The sequence below is a fragment of the Perissodus microlepis genome, chromosome 10 (genome assembly GCF_051167445.1).
Source record: "Perissodus microlepis isolate ML-2025 ecotype Zambia chromosome 10, ASM5116744v1, whole genome shotgun sequence".
Lineage (NCBI taxonomy): Eukaryota > Metazoa > Chordata > Actinopteri > Cichliformes > Cichlidae > Perissodus > Perissodus microlepis.
In genome coordinates this window covers 3,401,453-3,423,986 of record NC_140470.1, presented here as the reverse complement: position 1 = coordinate 3,423,986, position 22,534 = coordinate 3,401,453, and the positions used below count along the sequence as shown (strand labels likewise).

The following is a 22,534-nucleotide window of genomic DNA, read 5'->3' as shown; positions in this document are numbered from 1 at the left end:
TGTTGGAGGAAAATGTGCTGGGTTGGGATCTTTTTTCCCCATGCTGAGCCATTGCAACCAATCTTAAGGGTTGTTAAATATATCTGAGGTTAATACAAATCCTTGGTTTTGAGGTTTTCTCTTGTCTAAGTTTATTATTTCCCTTCCCCGTGCCTTAAAGCCAGCTTTTGTCTGATTGGCTATTTCTACAAATAAAACAGCTTGTTGTGGCTTGAGATGACCAAGTTAGTTGGCTGAGACTACGTCCACACTAATGCGTTTTCAAACGAAAACACATTGTTTTCTCTCCGTTTTGGCCTCCCGTCCACACTGAGATGGCATTTTTGCTCATGGAAAACGCAGCGTTTTTAAAATGCTCTCAAAAACGCATACATTTGAAAACGGTGCTTTCGCGTCGCAGTGTGGACAGAGAGAAGGTAGAAAACCATGACACATTTTAGTCACGTGATGCAGTCAAGTGACCAATTAAACTAAGATAACGAGGGCATTACACAGCAGTTGTTTTGTTTGCTCTCAGTTTTGACAGCCCTATTAAAGATTAATATCAGTCTGTACGTGCTCCAGATAGCTTTTCTTCAAATTCTTCAATTCTCACTCGCTTTTGCAACTTTGTACTTTTGTGTTACTCGCAGCAACAACTCCACCTCATTGTTAGTCTATTTAAAAAAAAAACGACTTCGCGCTTTCCTCAACATTTTGCCGCGACGTTTCAAAGAGCCGGAAAGTAAATAAACAGCAGAAGGAAATGGCACAGGTCGAATCGTCTCACGTTTCACGCGTGCGCAGTACTGGAAGGTAAGCGTTTTTGGCCGTTTCGATGTGGACGCACAACTCTGTGAAAACGACTGAAAACGACAGTGTGGACGCGGAGCATTTTCAGACGAACACGCCGTTTTCAAATCTATCCAGGCTAGCGTGGACATAGCCTCAGTCACCAACTAACACATTGTGTGACTTTGCACTTCTCACCTCTCCTAAGTTAAGTAATCTGCAAAACCCTGCTACTGTGTATGATGTGAATGGCATTGTCTCCTTTCATTTCCAATGCTGATGGCTGGTGTTTTTTCCAGAGGGCTGGGTGCCATACTCATCTGCAAACCTGCTGGCCTGATAATTAGCTGCTCCAGGCAGCTCTGGGACAGCGCAGTCAAGGCTACAGCTAAGCTGAGGTCAAACCCAAAATAGTACAGGTGTCACATAAGGGCAAAGAGGTTAGCCCTTTGGAGAGGATCCAGCACATAATCTCTTACTTTTAACCTGATTGCTTTCTCTGTGCCACTGAGAGGTGAAGATGGCAAATAGAATTGTGGAATATATATATTGATGCAAACAAGTAAAGCAAATGTTCCATATGCAGGTGTTTTTATTTAATGTGGCTTTCCAAGATGGAAAGATCAGACAGATATTAGAGATTTTTTTGTGACGTATAAAACACTTTCTGATGGAAAACCAATCTAAATCTAAAGTTCTTCTGCGGGAGCTTAACTGTTAGCGAGCTCTGGCACTTACTTCTTGTCCAGACCTGGCAGAATTCTCTGCTGAGTGCAGGGACTCGATCTCACCCTCGATCATTGCTGCCTCAAGACACTCGTGTAGGTCCTTGAACCCGTTGACCTGCAAGGGGTACTGTCCAAACATCTCTGTGTTTTCAAATTTTTTACCTGTGGGATTGCACACATACAACAGACATGGACAGATGAGTGCACTTCAAAGAGCGTCTGAGAAAAATCAGAGTGCACACTAAGTGCCTATCGTGTGGCCTATGCCCCCAAAACGCAACAGTAGAGGTATGAACATCACTTTGCAATATCACTAACATGATTCGTTCAAGTTATATCAAATTCCAATAATTACATCACTTCAGGGATTAACTGTGTTATTCTGTAATTACAGAAAGCAACAGTTTTTTATATTAAATATTGGCCCCGTACTGGGAACAGCAGGAAGTATGTAAATCTTTTATTTTCTTAATGCTTTGTATTTCCACCTTTGTTCTGGATCACAGACTGAATCCTCTTCAGTAAGCAGAATGTCAGTGCTGCACAAATTTCTGAAGGGATACTCGGCCATTGTTCAGACTGGTTTTGTTTTTTAAAATCTGCTAACTGACTCACTTTTTTTGTCTTTTTGTCGCTATATGCTTCTCTTTAAATTGTATTAAAGATCACTGGGGTGTTTATTAACCGTAGCTCTGAATAGTGTGGCTGGTTTTGCATGCAGTGTTAGGAAAACATGTTTTGAGAATGTAGTGCAGCTCCACATCTTTCAGTTATGGAATTTTGGGAAAATAGCTTCAAACTGGAAATAACATAAACGTCAGAGAAAGAAAAAGTTATACTAAAATGTGAAACAGCTAGACGACAAACTGTACATAAAAGATGGATACTGTATTACCATAGAAGTAATCTCAACCAAAGAGCCACATCTCATTTCAAAAGCATGGGCCATAATTTAATGACATACTCAATTAATGGAGTGCTATCATTTAAATTATAATACATAAATGTTTTAGCTAATGCTTAAGTCAGGTTGGTCACTTGCTTTAATGGTCTTCTGGTGCCAGATGTCATTTTATTAGGGAAGTGTCCATGATGACAAATATATTATATTATCTCCCAACATTCTGCATTAAAGGTGTTTTAAAAGAAAGACAAAGGTGCGTGATACCTTTTATACTTCTTTACATCCGAGGTGATTTTTACTTGTTCAGCACCCACATCCTCACAGTGACTAGGGTGAGGAAGTGACTTTAAAAAAAAAAGGAGCAGGACTGGAGTTGCTAGGGGACATGCAGATGAGGCATTAAGGTCGTTTTGTGAACAGCAGAGTCCATGGGCCCAGCTTTTGGTGGCTCTGGGCCAGTACTGTCATGCGTAATAAGCACAATGTCAATCAGCCGTCGAGGTCTTCCACAATCAATGCAAACACTCTCCTCTTTTGCATGGATCACATCTCATTAAGACAAGGTCACCTTTCATTACTAGGGGCAAGGACTTGCTTTGCGGCTGCTGCAATCAGACTATGCTAACACTGTATTTCTCTGTGATACGACCAAGTATGCCTCTTTTTTTCTCTTTATTGGTTTCAATTAAACACCCCGTCTCACCTTCATGGACACCCACAGCAAGGAAACGACCATAGAAAAGTTCCACCATTGGGTTCTTTGGCTTCTCACCCTCCCTGGAGAAAAATCAGGATAATGTTACAGGCCTCACTTCTTCACATTTCATGTAAACAAGGAAATTTTTTTATTGTGCCCTTTAAAATATGTCACATTCTAATGTCGGGATCAGATTACACAATAATCAACCTGATTATGACACAACCCACATGAAGAAAGCCGCTGATTTGGTTTGGGAACAAAAATGGCTGCTTTGTGCAACAAATAACTGTTTACCTCAGCTTGTTTGAACTCTTGTGAGGGAAATAAGGGAACCCTTGTGACAGTGTTTTTGCTCATTCCCTACCGTTCAGCTCTCTAAACCTGACTCTAATAGTCTAATCTGACACAGTGGCTGTCATATCACTTGAAAATACTGTGTAGTCTGAGACCGGCACAACATCAGCAAGTCAGACAACCTGCCTGACTATGGGGCCACTGTTTCCACAGCAACCTCTGGATCCAGGTACAGCTGAGCTTACCTGTCTTCTTCTGCCTTCATCTGGAAGGCATCCTCCAACCAGTCCAGCAGCTTGTGGGTGAACTCACTAACATCCTGCTGTTGAGCGAAGCACAGATAAAGAGTAAACAAATAAGAGTACAGAAAACCAATAATATGGAGGTCATTCAAATCAATGTCATCTATCATCTGCTTGCACTTTGGATGTAAGAGCAGCGGTCTTATTGGAGAATCTCGCAACCTGGTGAACTTCAAAGGTAACCTGTATGCCTCGAGGGCACTCTCTGGTAGATATCAATGTCATCTAGTAATTCAGGTTAATGTCTATCCAGCCTGAGTAATACGAAGGAGAGACATGACTGATGAGCACACGGGCCACAAGGCTGACCTCAGTTAACCTCTGGCCTAGCAAGAATGTCTACGTAAGAAGAACAAATGCACAGTTTCGTACATTTTATGACAGCACTATATAATAAATTAATACTTTCATTAATATTAATCAGGAAAAGGGTGGCGTGCCCACTCCGGGTCAGGGACAAGACCCTGCCCCAAGTGGAGGAGTTTAAGTATCTCGGGGTCTTGTTCACCAGTGATGGGAGAACGATAGCGGGAGATCGACAGATGGGTTGGTGCAGCGGCTGCAGTGATGTGGACACTGTACCAGTCTGTTGTGGTGAAGAGAGAGCTGAGTGTAAAAGCGAAGCTCTCAATTTACCGGTCAATCTATGCACCTACCCTCACCTATGGCCACGAGCTGTGGGTAGTGACCGAAAGAACGAGATCGCGAATACAAACAGCAGAAATGAGCTTCCTCCGAAGGGTGGCTGGCCTCTCCCTTAGAGATAGGTTGAGAAGTTCGGCCATTCGGGAGGGGCTCAGAGTAGAGCCACTGCTCCTACACAGCCAGTTGAGGTGGTTCGGGCATCTGACAAGGATGCCTCCTGGGCGCCTCCGGGGTGAGGTTTTCCGGGCATGTCCCACTGGGAGGAGGCCCCGGGGCAGACCCAGGACATGCTGGAGAGATTATATCTCTCGGCTGGCCTGGGAACGCCTTGGTGTTCCCCCGGATAAGCTTTGGAGAGGGAGATCTGGGCTTCTCTGCTTGGCCTGCTGCCCCCGCGACCCGGCCCCGGATAAGCGGAAGAAAATGGATGGATGGATACTTTCATTATTCACAAAAAACATTATCTGCTAAGCCATAGTTTTATGTCAGAGCTTCACATGTAACTGACACTTGGAGCTCAGATGTATTTGTGCAAGCTCAGCAGTTCATTCCTAGACTAATCCATCATAATCATCATCAAATAAGAGACAAAAAGAGGAGGATATTTCTGCTACTACTGTATGGAGGATATTAGTGCTAATGTAATGGCAGGATCCTCTGCTGCCTGGTGGTATTGGCATCGATCAGCAGCAAAGCTACTGAAGGGCAATAAGATGACTGGACTATGGAAGCAATCGCCCAACTCTAATGCCTGACATCTAGGGTGACTGCTAACACCGCCCAAACTTTTGGGACTCCAAACGTTAGTCAACAGTAGCCTGACTCCGTAAAGTGGAACTGAGAATTACTCTGCTAAGTAATTTGTATTTGCATATTTATCACAATTACACATTTGAGATGCTTAAACTAATTTTAATATTAGTAGAAGTTAACCAGATGAAGCACAAAATGTCGTTTTTAAATGATGATTTCATTTATTAAGGGAAAGAAAGCTATGTTAGCCTACCTGATCCTGCATGGACAAAGTTGTTGCCCATAAACCTAAATGTGCCACCCTTACCCCAAGAACTGCAAGAAAATGTTTGCGATAACTGACAATGAATCGTTCACATCGCTGTGGAGGAATTTTTGTCCACCATCTCAATCAGATTGAAGTCTGGACTTTGACTACGCCACTCCAAAAACTTCATTTCATGTGTTTTTTAAGGTGGACTTGCAGGTGTGTTATGGATCATTGTCCTGCTGTACAACCCAAGAACACTCAGGGTACAAACTGATAACTGGACATTTCCTTTCAGACTTTTCTGGTAAAGAGCAGAATTCATGGTTCCGTCAATAACAGAAAGTCGTCCAGGTCCTGAACATCCTGGTCCAGGTAAAGCAGCCCCACACCATCACACTACTACAACCATGTTTTCTGCTGGTAAGATGTTTTTGGGTTTTTTTCAGATGAAATACTATATCAATTTTCTGCCAGGTGTAACAGAGCTCAGACCTTCCAAAAAGTGCAATATTCATCTCGTCAGTCGACAGAATTTAATTTTGTTACGCGGGTCATTCCTGAGAAGGTTCACCACTGTTCGACATTTTCTCCATTTACGGATAACGGTCCTGGCAAAGCCTTAAACTCAGCTGTCCAAAAATGTGGTTAATTACAGTTCTTTCATGATTTAACAAAGGGGGCAATTACCTTTTCACTTGCCAGGTAGACTTAGATAGCTTTTCCCTTAATACATGAAATCATTATTTAAAGGTTTTTGCATTTACTCTGGTTATCTTAATCTTTAATGCTCTGAAACGTGTAAATTTGACAATTTTGCAAGAAAACATGCAAATAGTTTTTCACAGCACCGTAAAATTTGAAAAATTCTTTCAATCGCTTTGATTCGATGTGTATGAGAGGCTAACACAGGACTAAGAACATAATCTCTGACCTTGCAAAAAAAGGTCTTTTCATTGGAGTGCTATTCTGCAAAGCAGGTTGTAACAGAAAGAGGCTTACCTGCTGTGACTCACTCGACTTAAAGGCATCTTTGAGGATTTCCACAGCTCGTGATGGATCTACATATTTCCTCTTGGAGCCCACCATGAGAGAGAAAAGGTTCCTCAGCTCCTGCATGAAGGGCAGGTTCCTGTGCTCCTGGACAAAGAACACGATCCATGTCAACAATTGAGTGGATCAAACTTACTGAAGACAAGCAATCTAGGTCATAAACAAAAGGCATCTTCTCAATTATTATTAAAAAATGAAGGCAAAGCTAAAGTATCAAAAAGTATGTTTCCATTAATATCCAAAAACGAATGCTAGGTGTCATTTTAAATGAATGGAGAGACCGAACTGGCTTTGATATCCATGTTTTTGTTCCTTTTCAAGCGTTGTTTATTCCTGTCAGGCACCTGACATAATGCGGCTTGCTATGATGTAGGAGCAGTCCAAGAAGTCTGAGCTGCAGTTTGAATAAAACTGTAATATTTTAGTAATCTGTCAATTACCTCTAATTAGCTGCTATGCCAAGCTAGTTAGTGTTCCACCCTCTGACACGCTGCTGACATGTGGTCACCATCAAAACAACACAGCAGTGGCCAAAACAAAAACTCTGAGGTTTCAAATATTGAGAAGGCTTCATTGGAGCCATCTTCTACCGTTCTTTTAAAATTTACATTTTAATATTACTCTACGTAGGTTTGTGTTCATGCATATTATTTTAAATATATATATTTTTTGACTTTGTAATAGTTTTAACTGTATTTTCATAACATATCAAAACACAGAGAAAATACATACAATCTTTAAGTAAAGAAATTATACATTTTGAGTTCCTTATCTTTAACATCAGCAATGACAGCGCAGTGACACAATGCCAACAAGATACAGGGTTTGAAAGGAGACTACAAAAAGCTCACTTGTTTTTCTGTTCAGGGATGTTTATGTAAAGATTAGATTCCAGCCTGTAGCAATGTAGCACTAAAGCAAAAGGTCAGTGATTAAAACAGAGGGAAGTGAGATGAAGGGATGACCACCCCAAACTATGCTTCTAGAGCAGAGGCTTAGACCAGATTAGCAACAGGCGACTAAACCTACGGTGAGGGCTCTGTAAGGAAAAGGTGTGAAGACATCCTGGGAACTACACTGCTAGTACATCGGTGTGTGTGTGACAAGATGAATTTGAAATAATTAATTAATTTTTTTAAAAAAAGCTCCTGGATCAATCATAACAGATCTGCTCTGCATGCTGATCTCTATCCTGGCAGATAAATACCAAGACTTCAAACATTTCACGCCAGTCGGCACTTCTTACAGCTTGCTAGCAGTCAGTTAAGTTAACTGCCAGGGGGCAAAATGATAAGCTGGAGTGACCTTAGGGCACGATCGCCAGCTGTTGAATGATGGCAAATGTTTCTAAGAAGGTCAAACCCTCAGAGCTAAAGCACTGCTAGCTGCGACAGGCTGTAGCGGCACTGCTATTATATAAATGGGATATGAAGCAGGGCAGTCAACTGAACTTGAAAGCCTTGGACGACATCATGCACAGACTTAATAATCGGTGCTTCGCTTTACCCTGTCGGATCTGAAGAGGTAGGGCTCTCACCTTTTGATTACGAGGCAGGTCGTGGACTCTGGCTGGCGGTGAGTAATTGAGCACCAGCCTCTGGAACTCGAGCAAGTTGAACAGAGACTTGAGGTTGAAGAAGGATGAAGAAAAATGAGTGAAATCTTGCATACAGGAAGGTATATATTACTGATGACAAATCTGCAATATCTGTGTGATGCTGTCATATCAATATGCACCAAAATCTCTGAGGACTGTTTCCAGCATATAGTTGAATTTATACCACAAAGAATTAAAGAAGCTATGAAGCCAAACGGGCTTCTAACTCAATATTAACAAGGTACACCTAATAAAGTGGCCAGTCAGTGTACACTTCTATGATAAACTGATTTATCCATGAATGTCTTTTGCATTTGTCACACAGAAAAAGTTTTACAACAAGAATTTGACTAAATCTAGTAAACATTTAAGAATATTACGTGATTAATATTAATGAGACACAGCCTGTAAGTACCTAAATATGTAAAACAAACATTTACCATGGAAGGGAATGGGATATACCCATACCCTTTATTCCTTTTTTCATATATGTTATTACTATAGAGACAAGAACATGGTCTATCAGAGATATCATATTTCATCTATAATTATTTTCCCCTTTCATCCTCTTCTACCTCTGACACCGTTTCCCTCCACTGCTGGAATCACCTTTCAGCTCACCATTAAATTATATTAGTGAGCTGAATTATATTAGCAACAAGACAGAAAAAATGACTTTGGTTAAAATTATGGATCACAAGTATGTTGCTTTGTCTAGTGAGATTTACAAATTTCACCTGCAAATTGTGCTTAACTAGGTGAAAATGATTTAACGTTTCACCAGAATGGCGATTCCCTCCAAAAGAAACCACATCTGGTTCACATAAGAGGATTTAATGTTTTATTAATTCAGAAAACCTGTAAATAAACTGAGAACTGATCTGTATTTGCCTGACATGGCTTCAGATCTTTGTCATTACACAGAAGCTTTAGCAGTGAGCTGACTCCTTGGGTCACGTTGGGTTTATTTTCTACAACTTCCTAAATAAACAAATGCTTTCATTAAAAGCTCAAATTGTTTACAGTTACATTCCGACTTCCCTTCCAGCTATCATGGCCCACCCCATTAAATACTGTGATAAAAGACACTAAAGAGGAAACGGTCACTACATCAGATTCTGGTGCGACTTGTTACAAATATGAAAACTATAAATATTGCAGAGCACGCAGCAAATTTATTGATGTTTTGTAAATGCATTTTTTTTTTGAATTAAAAGCCATTATACATATGTTTCTTTAAAAAAAAAAAAAAAGTCCACTGGAAATCTTTGAACATAAAACATTATCATAATTTGAATTTAGAAAAGAGAAACTTGTTTACTCCTGTTCTTCTAACTGCAGTGGTGTCAGGTTTAAGGAGCACCTTCTACTCCACAGTAGGGGTAAGATTAAACACTGGTGCCAAGCACCATGTGATAGTGTATCCAATGTTGATCTACCATATTTCACCTTAGGTCACATTTTACCACTCAGTTCCCCAGCATACAAGAAGCTGGGTCTTGTTGACATATTCTTGCACCCAGCATTAAGGATTTAGACTCTTTAACTGTCTATTCACTCCTACTTAAGCTGACTGCTGCAGATTACAGCAGTGATATTTGCTTCATAAGCAGGGATGCATTAAGGAATCTCAAGGCCAAGAACTCAAAAGCCTTCATAAATCTCCTTTAGCAAAAACAATTTTAAAAAAAAGTTAATAAATAGCAGTAAAAGAAACAGCAAAGAGTCCAGCTGACAAACAAAAATGGCTTTCAATTTGAAACAATCCTGTTCACTTGCTTTTGAGCCCTCAGGAAGTACATGTGTCCACTTGTGTGTGCCTACCTGAATGACCGCGCTGAACCAGCAGGTATTGCCGACATTTTTCAGACCCACAGGGCAGTTGTCTATCCTCTTCCTGTCGTGTGGGTTGGGTGAGTCGCTCCATACCTCTGTGTGAGTGCGCTTCAGACTCGCTTTGTTTTCTGCTATACTGGCCTCCAAAACTCTGGAAAAGCAGGAAGGAAATAAAAACAAGATAGAGGAAATGAACTTGTGTGTGGGTCACTACATCACCTGCTGCTGGTTATTTACTCTGCATCTCCCAAAAGGTCAAATTTCTTTCGCTCTACTCATCTGCTAAAAAACTCACATCATCAAAAGAACAGGAACCTGAACACAGTCGGACAACAGAAAGGCTCATCCTGATGGCCACTGTGCTCCACATACTTATTACATAGCAGCGGACCATCAAGTACCATTCTGGATGGTGGCCAAAAATATATAAATAATAAAACAAAATTATTGGTCAAATAGTCACTGCAGTATTATAGACGGGTTGTGTAACGCATGAATTTTCTCTCTGATATAAATTATTTACTATTAAACAGATAACATATGCTGCAAAGACACAGCAACTATTTGACCTGACCTAGTTCTATTTATTACAACAGGGATCATGTGTTTCACAATACAAGAGTAAGTATAGTACTTTCATACTTCTTCTCTTGGCTCTTGACGGAGGCGGTCGCACTTTCTCCTTCTCCCTTATCTTTCCTGCCTGGCTTCTCATGTCTATTGTATAGTCTCGCTTATTCTCTAACCCTAAGAGAGTCTCCCAGACTTGTTCTCTAAAAACCTAAAGAAGAATTATGGATTTGATCAACTGGTCCCTTAATGAAATTGACAACTCCTGAGCTTGGGAGAGCCTGATTGTCCTGCGGAGACGTTTGCTGCCGGATACTCGATGGTCGGTTGCGTCAGGTGTCTGGCGACACTCTCGATGGAGGACAATGAACGACATCTACCAATTCGGAACCATGATAACAGAGTTCTGGCTGACTGGAGCTGGCTCGGACCCGGCTTATCGAAGAACAAGAAGCAGCTACAGCTGTTCAAAATTCCACAAGGCTGGCCGACATGATAGACGATGGGCAGGGCTGCGAGTACTCAGACTGTGTTTTTGAACGCAATATGGATAAGATCTTGGAGAAGCTCATGGCTCTGCTATATGGATAACATCTTGAGGAAGAACAACGGGAATTGAGAGATCTGAGACCTGTGACCATTAGACCAATTGTAAAATTGGATGCAGTTTGTTCACACTAACCAAAACAACTACCATCTTCATCTCATGCGGCCCCCCTGGCGCCAGCTGGATGCTCAAGGCAAAAGCTGACAGGAATAACAATTCTCCTTTAGCTAATAAGACTGTGTTGTGACTTTCTCCCTCCTCGTTCAATACCCCCTGCGTCGACCGAAGATTGTTGACTTTTGCCTAACCGGGCGAAGGGACACTTTCTCTTGGCTGAACACACACACACTCATACGCACACATATGCATGTACACTGACACAGACCTACACTCACCCCCCACCCCCTTCAAACGCCTTCGAAGCTTATGTCTTCTATGTAGTGAGTTTCCCACGCGTGGGACTAATAAAGGTTATCTTATCTTCATCACACCCAGGGAAGAGATGGAGACCGTGTGGGTGAAGTAAAGTGTGGATTTCTTAAAATATCGTTTCCTGTCAAAGTTGTTGTCAGTCGCTGATACCTGCTGATGGCCTGCTCTTCATCAGTGATGCCCGTCTCCCTGAATGCCCGGTTGGATTCCTCCAAGCTGAGGGCAATGGCCCTCTGCAAGTCATCTTTATCATCTCCAGTCAGGTCAATCACGTCTGCATCAACAAAGCACACACGACAGCAATTCGGTTTGGATCACCACTAACATGCAACCATCATTTACACTCTGGATACTTAGTGTCCTGGACTAAAACTTTGTGTTGGTCAAGTGCGGTGTGTTGAATAACACAATAATGATGTGAAACATGGCAAACATGACATTTTAATACAGATATCCAAGTTTCTCACACATTTAAATTCTAATTATGACAGGGTCCGGATACATGTGCACGTGTAACAGGAGGCAAATGTATGCTCTGTTATATTAGTTATATGTTAACAACATTCATGAAATGCTCATTTTGCCAACTGAATCAGCCAGCTACCCATCCAGTGACAACCCTTGACCCGCAGACATAGTCCAACCACACTGGTAGCTGGTGCAGGGTCTGGGTATAGAGGATCTCCAAATATACTTGATTAGCTTAGTCAGCTCTTAATTTATGTGAGTGTTGAAGTGAGTATGTCTACTTGTGGGACCACTGGATGTTGACGTGCTGTTCTGAAACTATAACAGCACCAAAACTTGAACCAAGCTACTCACTCGTGTCTGCCTGGCTGCCCACGCTGATGTATCTGTCGCTGGCCACCTGGGACGTCTGGTAGTAAGTAGTCTCATCTTGTTGAGGAACCTTGGCATTCTTCTCTGTCAGAAAGGCCACGGCTTCACCCAGGTCTCCATTACTCACCTGCAACAACAGCATGTTTAGGTTAATATCTCCATGTAATTTAAAGAAAATTATTAGCTGCAGGGAAAGACTAGAGAACCTGAAAAACGCCTGCATTTAATACAAAGTAAAACTTTGCTCTGGGAGAAATGACTGCACAGCGTAACTTGTGTCAACAGTCCCATTAGAATAAACTGAACCTAAGTTTAAGACAGAAAACTCTCACATTTCCCACTGAAAAAATATCTACTGTATACACACAATATAACTGACTTTTCCAGTTTTTAGCCTGTGTTTCAAAATGTACCTGCAGGGCCTGCTGAAGCAACTGTACATCTGTGGTGCCTGTGACCTCCCTCAACTGGTTCAGTAGTGTCTGCTGGTGCTGTTGAAGAAGAAAAATCATCAAGAGGGTGTTGATAACAGAGCCTGAAAATGATGGAAACTATATTTTACAGGTCCAACAACTTCTTCAAAACACAAAAACAAAAACCACGTCACTGGCTTTTCCCCCTTAACTGGGATGAAAAGCCAACAACTCAGTTAAATCAATAAATAACTTACTCTTAACTCATAAGAATGTACAGACGTGTATTGGCAGCTAGATGATTTACAAAAAGCACAGCATGTTAATCAATCCCATCTAAGGGTATATGGGAAGGCTCGATATTTAGTGGGAGTTGTTTAATCATTTAATGATTTTATCATAATGGTCTCCGGGAAATTGTAGTTGGCATTTCAGTGTCCCTGCCACTTCATGGATAAAATGATTAAGAAAAAAAAATAAAAATAGGCAGATTAACAATAACAAAATTATTCATTAGCTGGATTCCTCGGGGGAAGGCACAGACAAACATTGCACTAGCTGTCCACAGTGTTCCTCAGAGACTGATTCAAATTATCAGGAGTGTTTAACTATCTTGAGCGCTCCTATCGCTCACCTGGTTGAGCAGGTAACACATATGCAGGAAGCCTGCAGGAGCATGGCTTTGACTCTGTCCCTTACCATTCACTGTTTCACAGTCCCATGTACTCTCGACTACGCTGTCCAATAAAAGGTAAAAAAAAAAAAAAAGGCCAGCCCAATTAAAGAAAAAAAGTGTTTAACTGAACATTGATTAATCAATAACAACCACAGCCACACCAAAGTCACTTTTGCCTCACATTAAATGATCTTGAACAGTTCTCTTACATCATATTAGGCTAACAGCTGCAGTCAGGACACTATTTATGTAGACTGTATTATAGTAGTAAAAATAATTACAAAATTAATAATACACTGTCTATCTATAGATGGATAGTCTATTACAGACAGACAGATGCAATTCTTTAACTCAAATATAGTAACTTTTTAAAACTCAAAGTTCAAAAACGATTTTTACTTATTTTCTGCTGGACCTTGCTGCAGCCCCCTAAACAAAAAAAACAACAACTTCCCACTAAAAGTCTGCTTTCATTTGATTGGCTGCCTCTTGAAAACAACAACAGCAGGTGGTTGGAGCTTTGGCGTGTGCCTAAGACCACATCAGGCAAGGTTTCTGGATTGTGTTTGTTGCAGTAACAACACAGTGTGAAAGGCAGAGCACCTGTGGTATATGAAATTATTAATATCATGTAAATTTTGTAACGATAAACAACTTGAACATCCGATACAGACGTCATAAGTCTTGACTGAGAGGTCTACAGACTGTAGCTTTCACAGGTGGAACAGGCGACTGACAAGAAAATTAGTTTAAAGGGCTCTTTTATGATTTAGGACTCATTATTGTATGTTATTTACACACTATAAGCTAATTGCACAACAAACATCCATGACAACGTTGTGCACCACCTATGCGAAAAACATTTCTAAACACTTTCAATGGTGTTGCTCCAGCTACGACACAAAAAGCAGTGAAAAAGAGTGATGTCTGGGAGCATGGCATATCACAAAGCAGCAGGTGTTCTGAGCTATGCTGTTGCACAGTAAAGGTAAACAAACCAGGACAACAACTCCAATTACCAAAAATACTGAATTCTTAATCTTAGATATCAGAGCTGGAAAGCTTGTTGATGCATCGTATACTAATACCATGTAGTTGTGTTTTTGTAACTGCAATACACTACAGGAAGCTATGGGGGCAGTATCACCTCTATCATCTGCCAAGACTGCACTTAGTACTAACAAAGAAGGACATAGCCTGAGCAGCAAGACAGGAGGAGAGAGAATTTAAAAAATGTGAAAGCATTTAACAGAAAACTAACAGCTAAATGCAGACTGTGCAAAGTGGAACTTTCCTAACATGACAGCACTACTGCAGTGCACGAGTGTATCAAACACCAGCACCATGGAGCTGTGACCTCGAATGTGAATGGGTCCATTTTAGTGTGTCGCGTTGATACTTTGTTTATGTTAATATTGTACAGTCGGAAACTTCCCCGGATGATGGTTGCTAAACGAACCCCATTTCAGTTTTGTTAGCTAATGAGTGAAATGCGATAGTAAACCATTAAACAGGAGTAGTTACGCTGTCTCTTTGTTTTTGTTTTTTCTCATATTAATGTTACCATTTATTCTGAATAATAAACCTCTTCCACCTAATGTTAGGTAGTTAATCTGAGGGTTGGACAACACCACCTAATTATATACATATAATCAAATAAACCATTTAACTGGCCTTAAACACTACACCATCTGAAAAACACACTGGTCATGGTCTTTTCTGATTCTGTTTGGTTGTTTTACTAGTATTAAGCAAAAGCGTATAGATGAATTTGCCCTGTAAAGAGGCTCATGCACCTCCCAAATGGCTGAAGTCATGACAGAAAGCATCTTTAGCAGGTTTTCAGCAGCTGGGAACATCATCTCAAAGATAAGAGCAAGCCTCACTCCAGAGCATGTCCACTGCAATCGTGAATTCATGCACTGAATCATCTGTAAGTTATGGAAACGTGTTATTTTAGACTGAGAAAAAATCTTTTTGATTTAATTTGAAGCTTTATTTGACCTTATGGACAGAAACCATTTTATTTTCCTATTTGCACTTTAAATACTTTTTGTTTAAATACCACTAACACTTTAATTTGTATTATCCTTACTAATTTAATTTGTATTCTGACGCTCCTATTGAGTAATGTTAAAGATACATTCAAATTCATATGTTTCCTGAATGATTATTTTCATTTGCTGTGGGACGAGACAACAGGGTGATACTGACAGGTGGGCAGACCTGAGCAGGTGAGGTACTGGAGCCTAGAACAGGAGGTTTTTTGCCCACAGGAACCAGAGTTAAGAGTTCTTGAAATAATTGCTGACTAATTAACAAATTGAAGAAGAATTGGCAGATTAGTCGACTACCAAAATAATCTTTAGTTGCAGCATGTTCACATGGGATCTAAAATACTGATAATAACAATTTACAATTCAAGTGTAAACAACTGTGCAAATGCCATACAAGCTGATCAGCTAAATTCAGCAATGAGGATTCCATTTATGTGGACACAAAATGGCTTAACTTATGTTATAGTAACTGTGTTAAGCTGATTCTTCAGTTAAACTACTATAAAACAAGAAATGTGAGTTTATTAACTGCTAAGAATATGTATTATCATCAGAATGCATGATGATCAAAAGTAGGGCTGTGCCATATCATGACATCCACAATAACCCAAAAGTTTCAAAGTGTTAATCAGGTATTATATACTTCTACGTAAACATTTCCAAACACTACAAAGTCTACTTGTGCACCTACATTTGCTCTGTCACTACTATTGTCTATAATGCTGCTGGTAACTTGTAGCAACAGATTCACACTTCAGATTAGGTAGTGTGTCATCAATGACTGCAGCTCCTTAGAAAAGGAGGATGGAAAACTCCCCTCACTTGGTTTCTTGTAATAAATGCTACTGCCTGAAGGCTGCAAACACCAATAAACGTAGGTTTGTTTTTTCCTGTGTCGTCATATAATTACCACAAATTTCACTGAAATGTCATGATAGAATTTTGAGACCAAGACAGCTCTAAGACTAATGCTGTTCAGTAAAAAACCTCAGATTTGCACCAGCCATATCTTATTATCCTCAAGTAAGATACTCACTTCCTCCAGCTCTAAGGAGGTTTTTCTCCACAAGGCTGGAGGCTTAACTTCTGTTTCTGATGGATGTTATGTGATTTTCCCTGTGCTTCTGTCAACCCTCAAGAGTAAATGTTTTTGCAGAGTCAGTCAATGTAGAGAATGAAGGAAAGTTAACACCTTGCAGCAACAGAATATACAACAAGTCCAATTTGTCTGCAATAACCTTTCAAGTTTATAAAACGAGAATACGCAGCTGACAGGAATACACACTTCCTATCAACCTTCTAGAGGAAGTAATACTCTGACTTTTGGCCTGTCACTACAGAGAACAACTAATCTTACTTAAGCTTAACAAGTACTAACATGCGAGGACCAATGTCTAAAATAAAACATGAGTCAGAAACTGTTCATATGCTTCCTCACACCCGCTTCAGTTGTCATAACATTTAAACAATATTTGTAAGACCACAGTGAAGACAGCTTTTCTCTAAGGCTTCTGTTACAGCAGGCCTGTTGTGAATGGTAAGGCATGGTGAGTGGTAAAGAAAGCACTGATACAAAGGTAGTCGTAGTGCGGTGGCTCATGCACCTATCCTAATCTAATGAAAACAGAGCTTCTGAAAAGGTTGTCCCAGAGTGAAGACCTTAGGAAGCTCTCATTTCTGTGTTTACATATGGATAAGGAAAATTAAGCCCTTGTCTTGCATTCCTTAAAAACCTATGCACCTGTCTTTTTTTGACGTAAGAACTCTGTACCTTGTTTTTGTTTTTTGTTGTTCCCGTTAGGCTTTTGACTGGCTGACATTTCACCACCTGTTGCTTTGGCATAACCATGACATTGTTCCTTTGCATTTTCACATGGATGTAGATTCTTTTGAAAATGAAAGCAGAAAATCCTTGTTTAAAAACAAAAAGATACCTATGTACATGTGGAAGCAGCCCAGGACAAGAAATGTGAAGGAAGTTGCACCTGTGACAGATATGGGCCAAGACTACCACAAGAACAGTTGCTCAGACACGCACACACGTTTTAAAGCAGTTTTTTTTTTTAAGGGGGGGGGGGCACAACCAAAAATGAAGAAAAGAAATTGTACAGACAGGATCAGAAGTCTTTTCAAATTTTCTCATCTTGCTATCTACAGGTCTCTGCATTAGGGCTGCCACGATTAGTCGACTAGTCACGATTACGTCGACTATCAAAATCGTCGACGACTAATTTAATAGTCGACACGTCGTTTGAAGCTTTGTAAGATCCCAAAAGACGCAGGAATAAGTAGTAGGATTTAAGAGTGTAATAACGGACTGAAACAGAAGATGGCAGCACTGCACGTACAAGGATGCCAGCTGCCGTTAAACCCCGAAGAAGAAGAAACTGTGTCCCAGAATTCATAGCGCAGCCCAGCTCAGTTTCCAACTGTCACTGTCGCTACCCGATCCGTAGCGGAAACCCGATCGGTACCCCGCATGCACAAATCTTACGTCACTTCCTCTCTTTGCCAACATTGCAACATTCAATATATTTGAATGACACGGTTAGCGCCCAGTTAGCTCCTAGCATTTCTCAACAGCTCTGCCTCCTTTTCGACTACTGGGACATTTAAACAATGGATACCTCCGTATACAAACAAATTCACGCTTTTCTCCTCAACAGAGAGCGTCCCCCGATTGAACAACAGCGCCGTAAAATAAGAAGAATGGCGCCTAATTACAGAGTTAATAATACAGACTTTGTAATATGTCACGTGAAGATTCATCAGCCAGATGAAGTGTTTACTGACAATTGACAGTGATAGCGGACATCATCATCACTATTCCAACAATCCTCTCCACACAGACAAGCATAAACACACTCGACTATCACTAAATCAAATTTAGCACACGTTTGTAATGACGCTAATTCAGTTTACAATAGGGTTCATTCGCGGTATCCTCTTACACTGGGGAGTAAACTGCCATTAAACAAACAGAAGAAGAAGAAAACCCCTGCAGATGCGCGGTACGGATCGGGGAGTCCTGATCCGTAACTATCTTTTTGTTTTTTGTTTTTGTCTACATTATATTGAAATGTTTCATTATTGGAAACATTTTAAGAGATACTTATTATCCTTAACATCTTAACAGATACTCTGACCCGTAACTATCGTAAAACGCTTCGACTGGAAGTAGACACCTTTCGCGCATGCGGGGTACCGATCGGGTTTCCGGTACGGATCGGGTAGCGACAGTACGGTCCGACTTTGTACATGCGCAGCAAGGATCGGGAGTCCTGATCCGTAACTATCTTTTCATTTTTCGTTTTTGTCTACATTATATTTAAATGTTTCATTATTGGAAACAATTTAAGAGATACTTATTATTCTTAACATCTTAACAGATACTCTGACCCGTAACTACTGTAAAACGCTTCGACCGGAAGTAGACACCTTTCGCGCATGCGGGGTACCGATCGGGTTTCCGGTACGGATCGGGTAGTGACACCAACAATGGCAGCAGCTAGTTAGTTTTAATATTACTCTTATTATTCTTTCTGGGTCACAAAAAATAAACGTTTAACATATTTTCAGGCAAGAATGTAGCTGTGTAAACCTCAAATATCTGCTCAGTTTATCAAGACACCACATATTTTCAAAAGCGCGCCGACGTTTTTGGAGACGTCTGTTACCCACCAGCTCGACAGCTAGCCGGGGGCAAGGCTCACTAGAGCCCGTGAGAACACCGGACTCCCGGCAAATCGTCTTCAAACCCACCGCCGTCTTTCGCTACTCAGGTTAAACATAAATAAGTCACTTAGATAACTTAAAAATGTTATTCTTTGGCTTTTTTTTAGTATTTTATTTGTTCCTGAGTAAATCAGTTTGGCTGAGATTAAAGTTATAGTTTTTACACAGCTGAATAAACGTCAAGCAGACAACTGATTATCAGAAGTGTGAGATGCTCGAGAATATACTCCGGTGTCCTGTTATATTTTAGATAGCAAGAAACTTCACCGAAACAATCTGCAGATTTCATTAAACTTTAATAAACTATCATCTTGTCTTTATTTTTAGTTAGCACATACCATAAACACTTAAAGCTGTAAGCTAATGATAGTTATATAAGAGCAGATGCATGCTGGTGCAATAAGCTGTACCTTTTACGTCCAATGGATGCATGATCTGATTAGTCGACCAATCAACAAAATAATCGGTGACTAGTCGACTATCAAAAATCGTTTGTGGCAGCCCTAATTACAGTGCACATTTCAACAGCTGTTGTTTTAGTATGATGTCAGCCACTAATAAGGTCAGGCTGCTCGATAACAGAAAAAAATTCAAGTGTGAGCCATTACAGAGGCTCAAGTATTTAGTTTGCCTAAGACCGTAACTTGTGTAATGAGCCCACCATATGCCTGATGGTGCTTACTCATGTTTTAAAGGCTGGGGAGCTGATTTATTTGAACACAGCAGGCCTGCGCTGCAGAGCTCCTGGACTGTATGAAGTGTAGTAAAGCATCGCTGCAATTACATAAGACTTTTGCAAAAATATGATTTCTTTTCCTCTGGACCCGCGGAGCAAACATCTAACCTATGATTAAGCAACATCACTCAAGTGGTTACATAAGTAACCAGAGCTATGCGGTACTGGGCATGGTGGCCACGGACTAAATCGCATAACTAGGCGTCTAAGCAGCGGATCTTAATGCACTTTGGTAAAATGAGAGCGGTGTGATCAAATGTAACATAATAATCTGCCTTCCCGGTTATGAACTGTCACACGCCTGGCTTGCAATCCGAACACTCAATCCCTGCCAAGCATCGTTGCTCGGGTGGGTTTCCACCTTCGCCGTTGGACATGCTTTGTAAACAAAGGTATCAGATATGTGATGAGTAACATAGGAAACATTTGCTCACACAAACAAAGAGTAAGCACTTGATCAAACTAAACATTAATTTCTTTGGTGGTGATGGTAGGGGGGGGGTAGTTTATCAGAAGACTTCAGCTAAAACCGTCAGAGAAATCAAAGATTTACTTACTATGAAGACATCGACAAGCTAACGTTAAATCTGTCACTGTCACTTAGCCATGTTTATTTTAATTGACGAATAGCCCATATTGCTGACGTTACCATGCAGAGCATCATGTTATAATATAGGAATAGCTAGCTTCTGTTAAACGTAACCCAGCGTAAAGGACGATGTTGGGGTTTCAGTTAACTTTACGTGGTACCGTTAGCTATCGCTAACGGCTACATTAGCACGTACACTGGCTAGCAAAATATTGAATAAAGCACTGACCCAGGGTAACGTAAGGCCCAGCTTACATGCAGTTATGTGGGATTTACAAACGGTTCTTCACAAAAGGGTCACGCACGACGTCTTTAAACAACAATTCAAGGTACACCCTACCAACCAAGGAACTAATTCACCCACCCTCTGCGTTCTTTGAGCTCCTAAACTATGTAGGAATACAGTTAAGCTAAAGTTAGCTAGCCACCAAGTTATCATATGGCAGCTTACCTTCTGAGAATGCTGCTGGAGGACATTCTGCTCCACGGTCATGGCCGGTTCAGTGGGAAATTTTGTTAAATTCAAACCAGGAGTAGCAAAATGCACGATATACCGTTCACCAAAGCGATATAAAAAGGAGATGCTACGATGTCCCCTCCTTAATCAGCGACATTACGGACGCCATGGCAGAGTGACTAGCGCAAGTCGTCAGTAGGCATGAAAACATTGCTCTTCGCTGCCTGTGAGCTGGGATCGATTACTCAGGTCTGTTGAACTGCGTTACCGTCATGAACGGGACTTTTGGGGGAAATTAATGCAAACTACAATTATAGCCAGAAATTTTGCGATTCATTTGAACCACATTGTTATTGCTTAGCTTCAGCACATTTTTTTAACGCACCAAATCGCCAAGGAATTCTTGATATTTCGTTTGTGTTTTAGTGTCCTTGAAAACAGAATTTTTCAAGGAATATTATTATAGATGTATATATTGAAATTACAATGATTTAAAAACAATCACTTTTGTTGCTTTGTAAGCTAAGGTTACAACTGGTCTTCTAATCGGAGGGTCGGGGTTCGATCCCTGCTTCTTTGGCCAAGATACTGAACCCCAAGTTGCCCCGATGCATGATTATGACTACGAATCCTAGACAAAGTGCCCAGGTAGAGTAGAAAAGTGCTAGATAAGCATCAGTCCTTACACGAAAATGTGACATTATAATGATAGAGAAGTTCCAAAACTATGCCTTTAAGTAAGGCATACCTCCTTCAACTTACATTCACAGTTTGTACAGTGATGTACTGGTCCAATTTCCCATTATAAAGTCAGGTAGCAGAAAAACATACAGTCACTGTTATAATCCTTGGGTGTGAAATACACACACCAGACTGTTAAAGTGTTTGTGTTGGACATGCTCTGACTTTATAGTTTTCATGTGATCCACAAGACTTTTTCTCTTAACCATTGTGTGTGCCACATTCTGGGCAGCTGCCTTTTTCTTTTTCATCCAAGGAGTTTATGTTTTTGGTACTGTTTGCATGCGTGTCATTCTGTCTGTAAACTCGAAAAGTTTTGAATGAATTCTGATAACTCTTTGGAGGGGTGTAGAGTGGGGTCGTGTTAACAATCTATTAAAATTTGGCTGACATCCACTGAGGTCTTCAAGGTCAACTTAATGATTTATCAGTCACAAACAGACAAAAAGCCTTATAATTTAGAACCTTTTTTTCTTATAAGCTTGGTGTATTGTCAACCTATAAGTACAAAGACTTAAAATCTGACCTCTGACATTTTCTTCAAGGTCAATAGATTGACCCGAAGCTCAGAGTGCTAATAATCCTATACACAGCTATTTAAAAACTATGTTTCTTACTGTCATTGTTTGCATTGAAAACATATAGGCATATAGGGAACTATATATGAAAATTCTAAATATCACGTTACTTTGAACCTCTTCTTTGTGGTTAAATAGGGTCAAATTTGGATAAAATGTCTGTTATCTCTCAAACTTTGCTTAAAATTCTGCTGCCTTTGTTTGTATTGGCAACATTTAGGAAATGATACTGGTATACGGTGAGTTTAAATATCACATTATAGTCTGAATCTGAATATGATGTCACATTTGACCTCTGATCACACTTTTATGTTTCACATCTGCCGGTTGTGT

The 22,534-nt window shown here is 40.5% G+C and overlaps 1 protein-coding gene across 4 annotated transcripts in view; it reads right to left on the bottom strand.

The window, feature by feature from the left end:
• The window catches only part of usp25 (ubiquitin specific peptidase 25), a 34,303-nt gene extending 13,179 nt beyond the window's left edge, over positions 1-21,124 (bottom strand). Inside the window, exons 1-10 of one of the 4 annotated variants that reach the window (XM_084941504.1) lie at positions 20,877-21,124; positions 12,633-12,710; positions 12,202-12,346; positions 11,530-11,653; positions 9,819-9,981; positions 7,935-8,021; positions 6,347-6,484; positions 3,643-3,719; positions 3,107-3,180; positions 1,510-1,661 (exon numbers count right to left, since the gene is read on the bottom strand). In XM_084941504.1, the coding sequence (XP_084797630.1) occupies positions 1,510-1,661; positions 3,107-3,180; positions 3,643-3,719; positions 6,347-6,484; positions 7,935-8,021; positions 9,819-9,981; positions 11,530-11,653; positions 12,202-12,346; positions 12,633-12,710; positions 20,877-20,918 (1,080 nt within the window). In that variant the 5' untranslated portion in view covers positions 20,919-21,124. The remainder of the gene's footprint in view (positions 1-1,509; positions 1,662-3,106; positions 3,181-3,642; positions 3,720-6,346; positions 6,485-7,934; positions 8,022-9,818; positions 9,982-11,529; positions 11,654-12,201; positions 12,347-12,632; positions 12,711-20,876) is intronic. The other 3 variants (XM_084941501.1, XM_084941500.1, XM_084941502.1) reach the window with 3 other exon arrangements.
• Between the last annotated feature and the right edge of the window lie 1,410 nt (positions 21,125-22,534).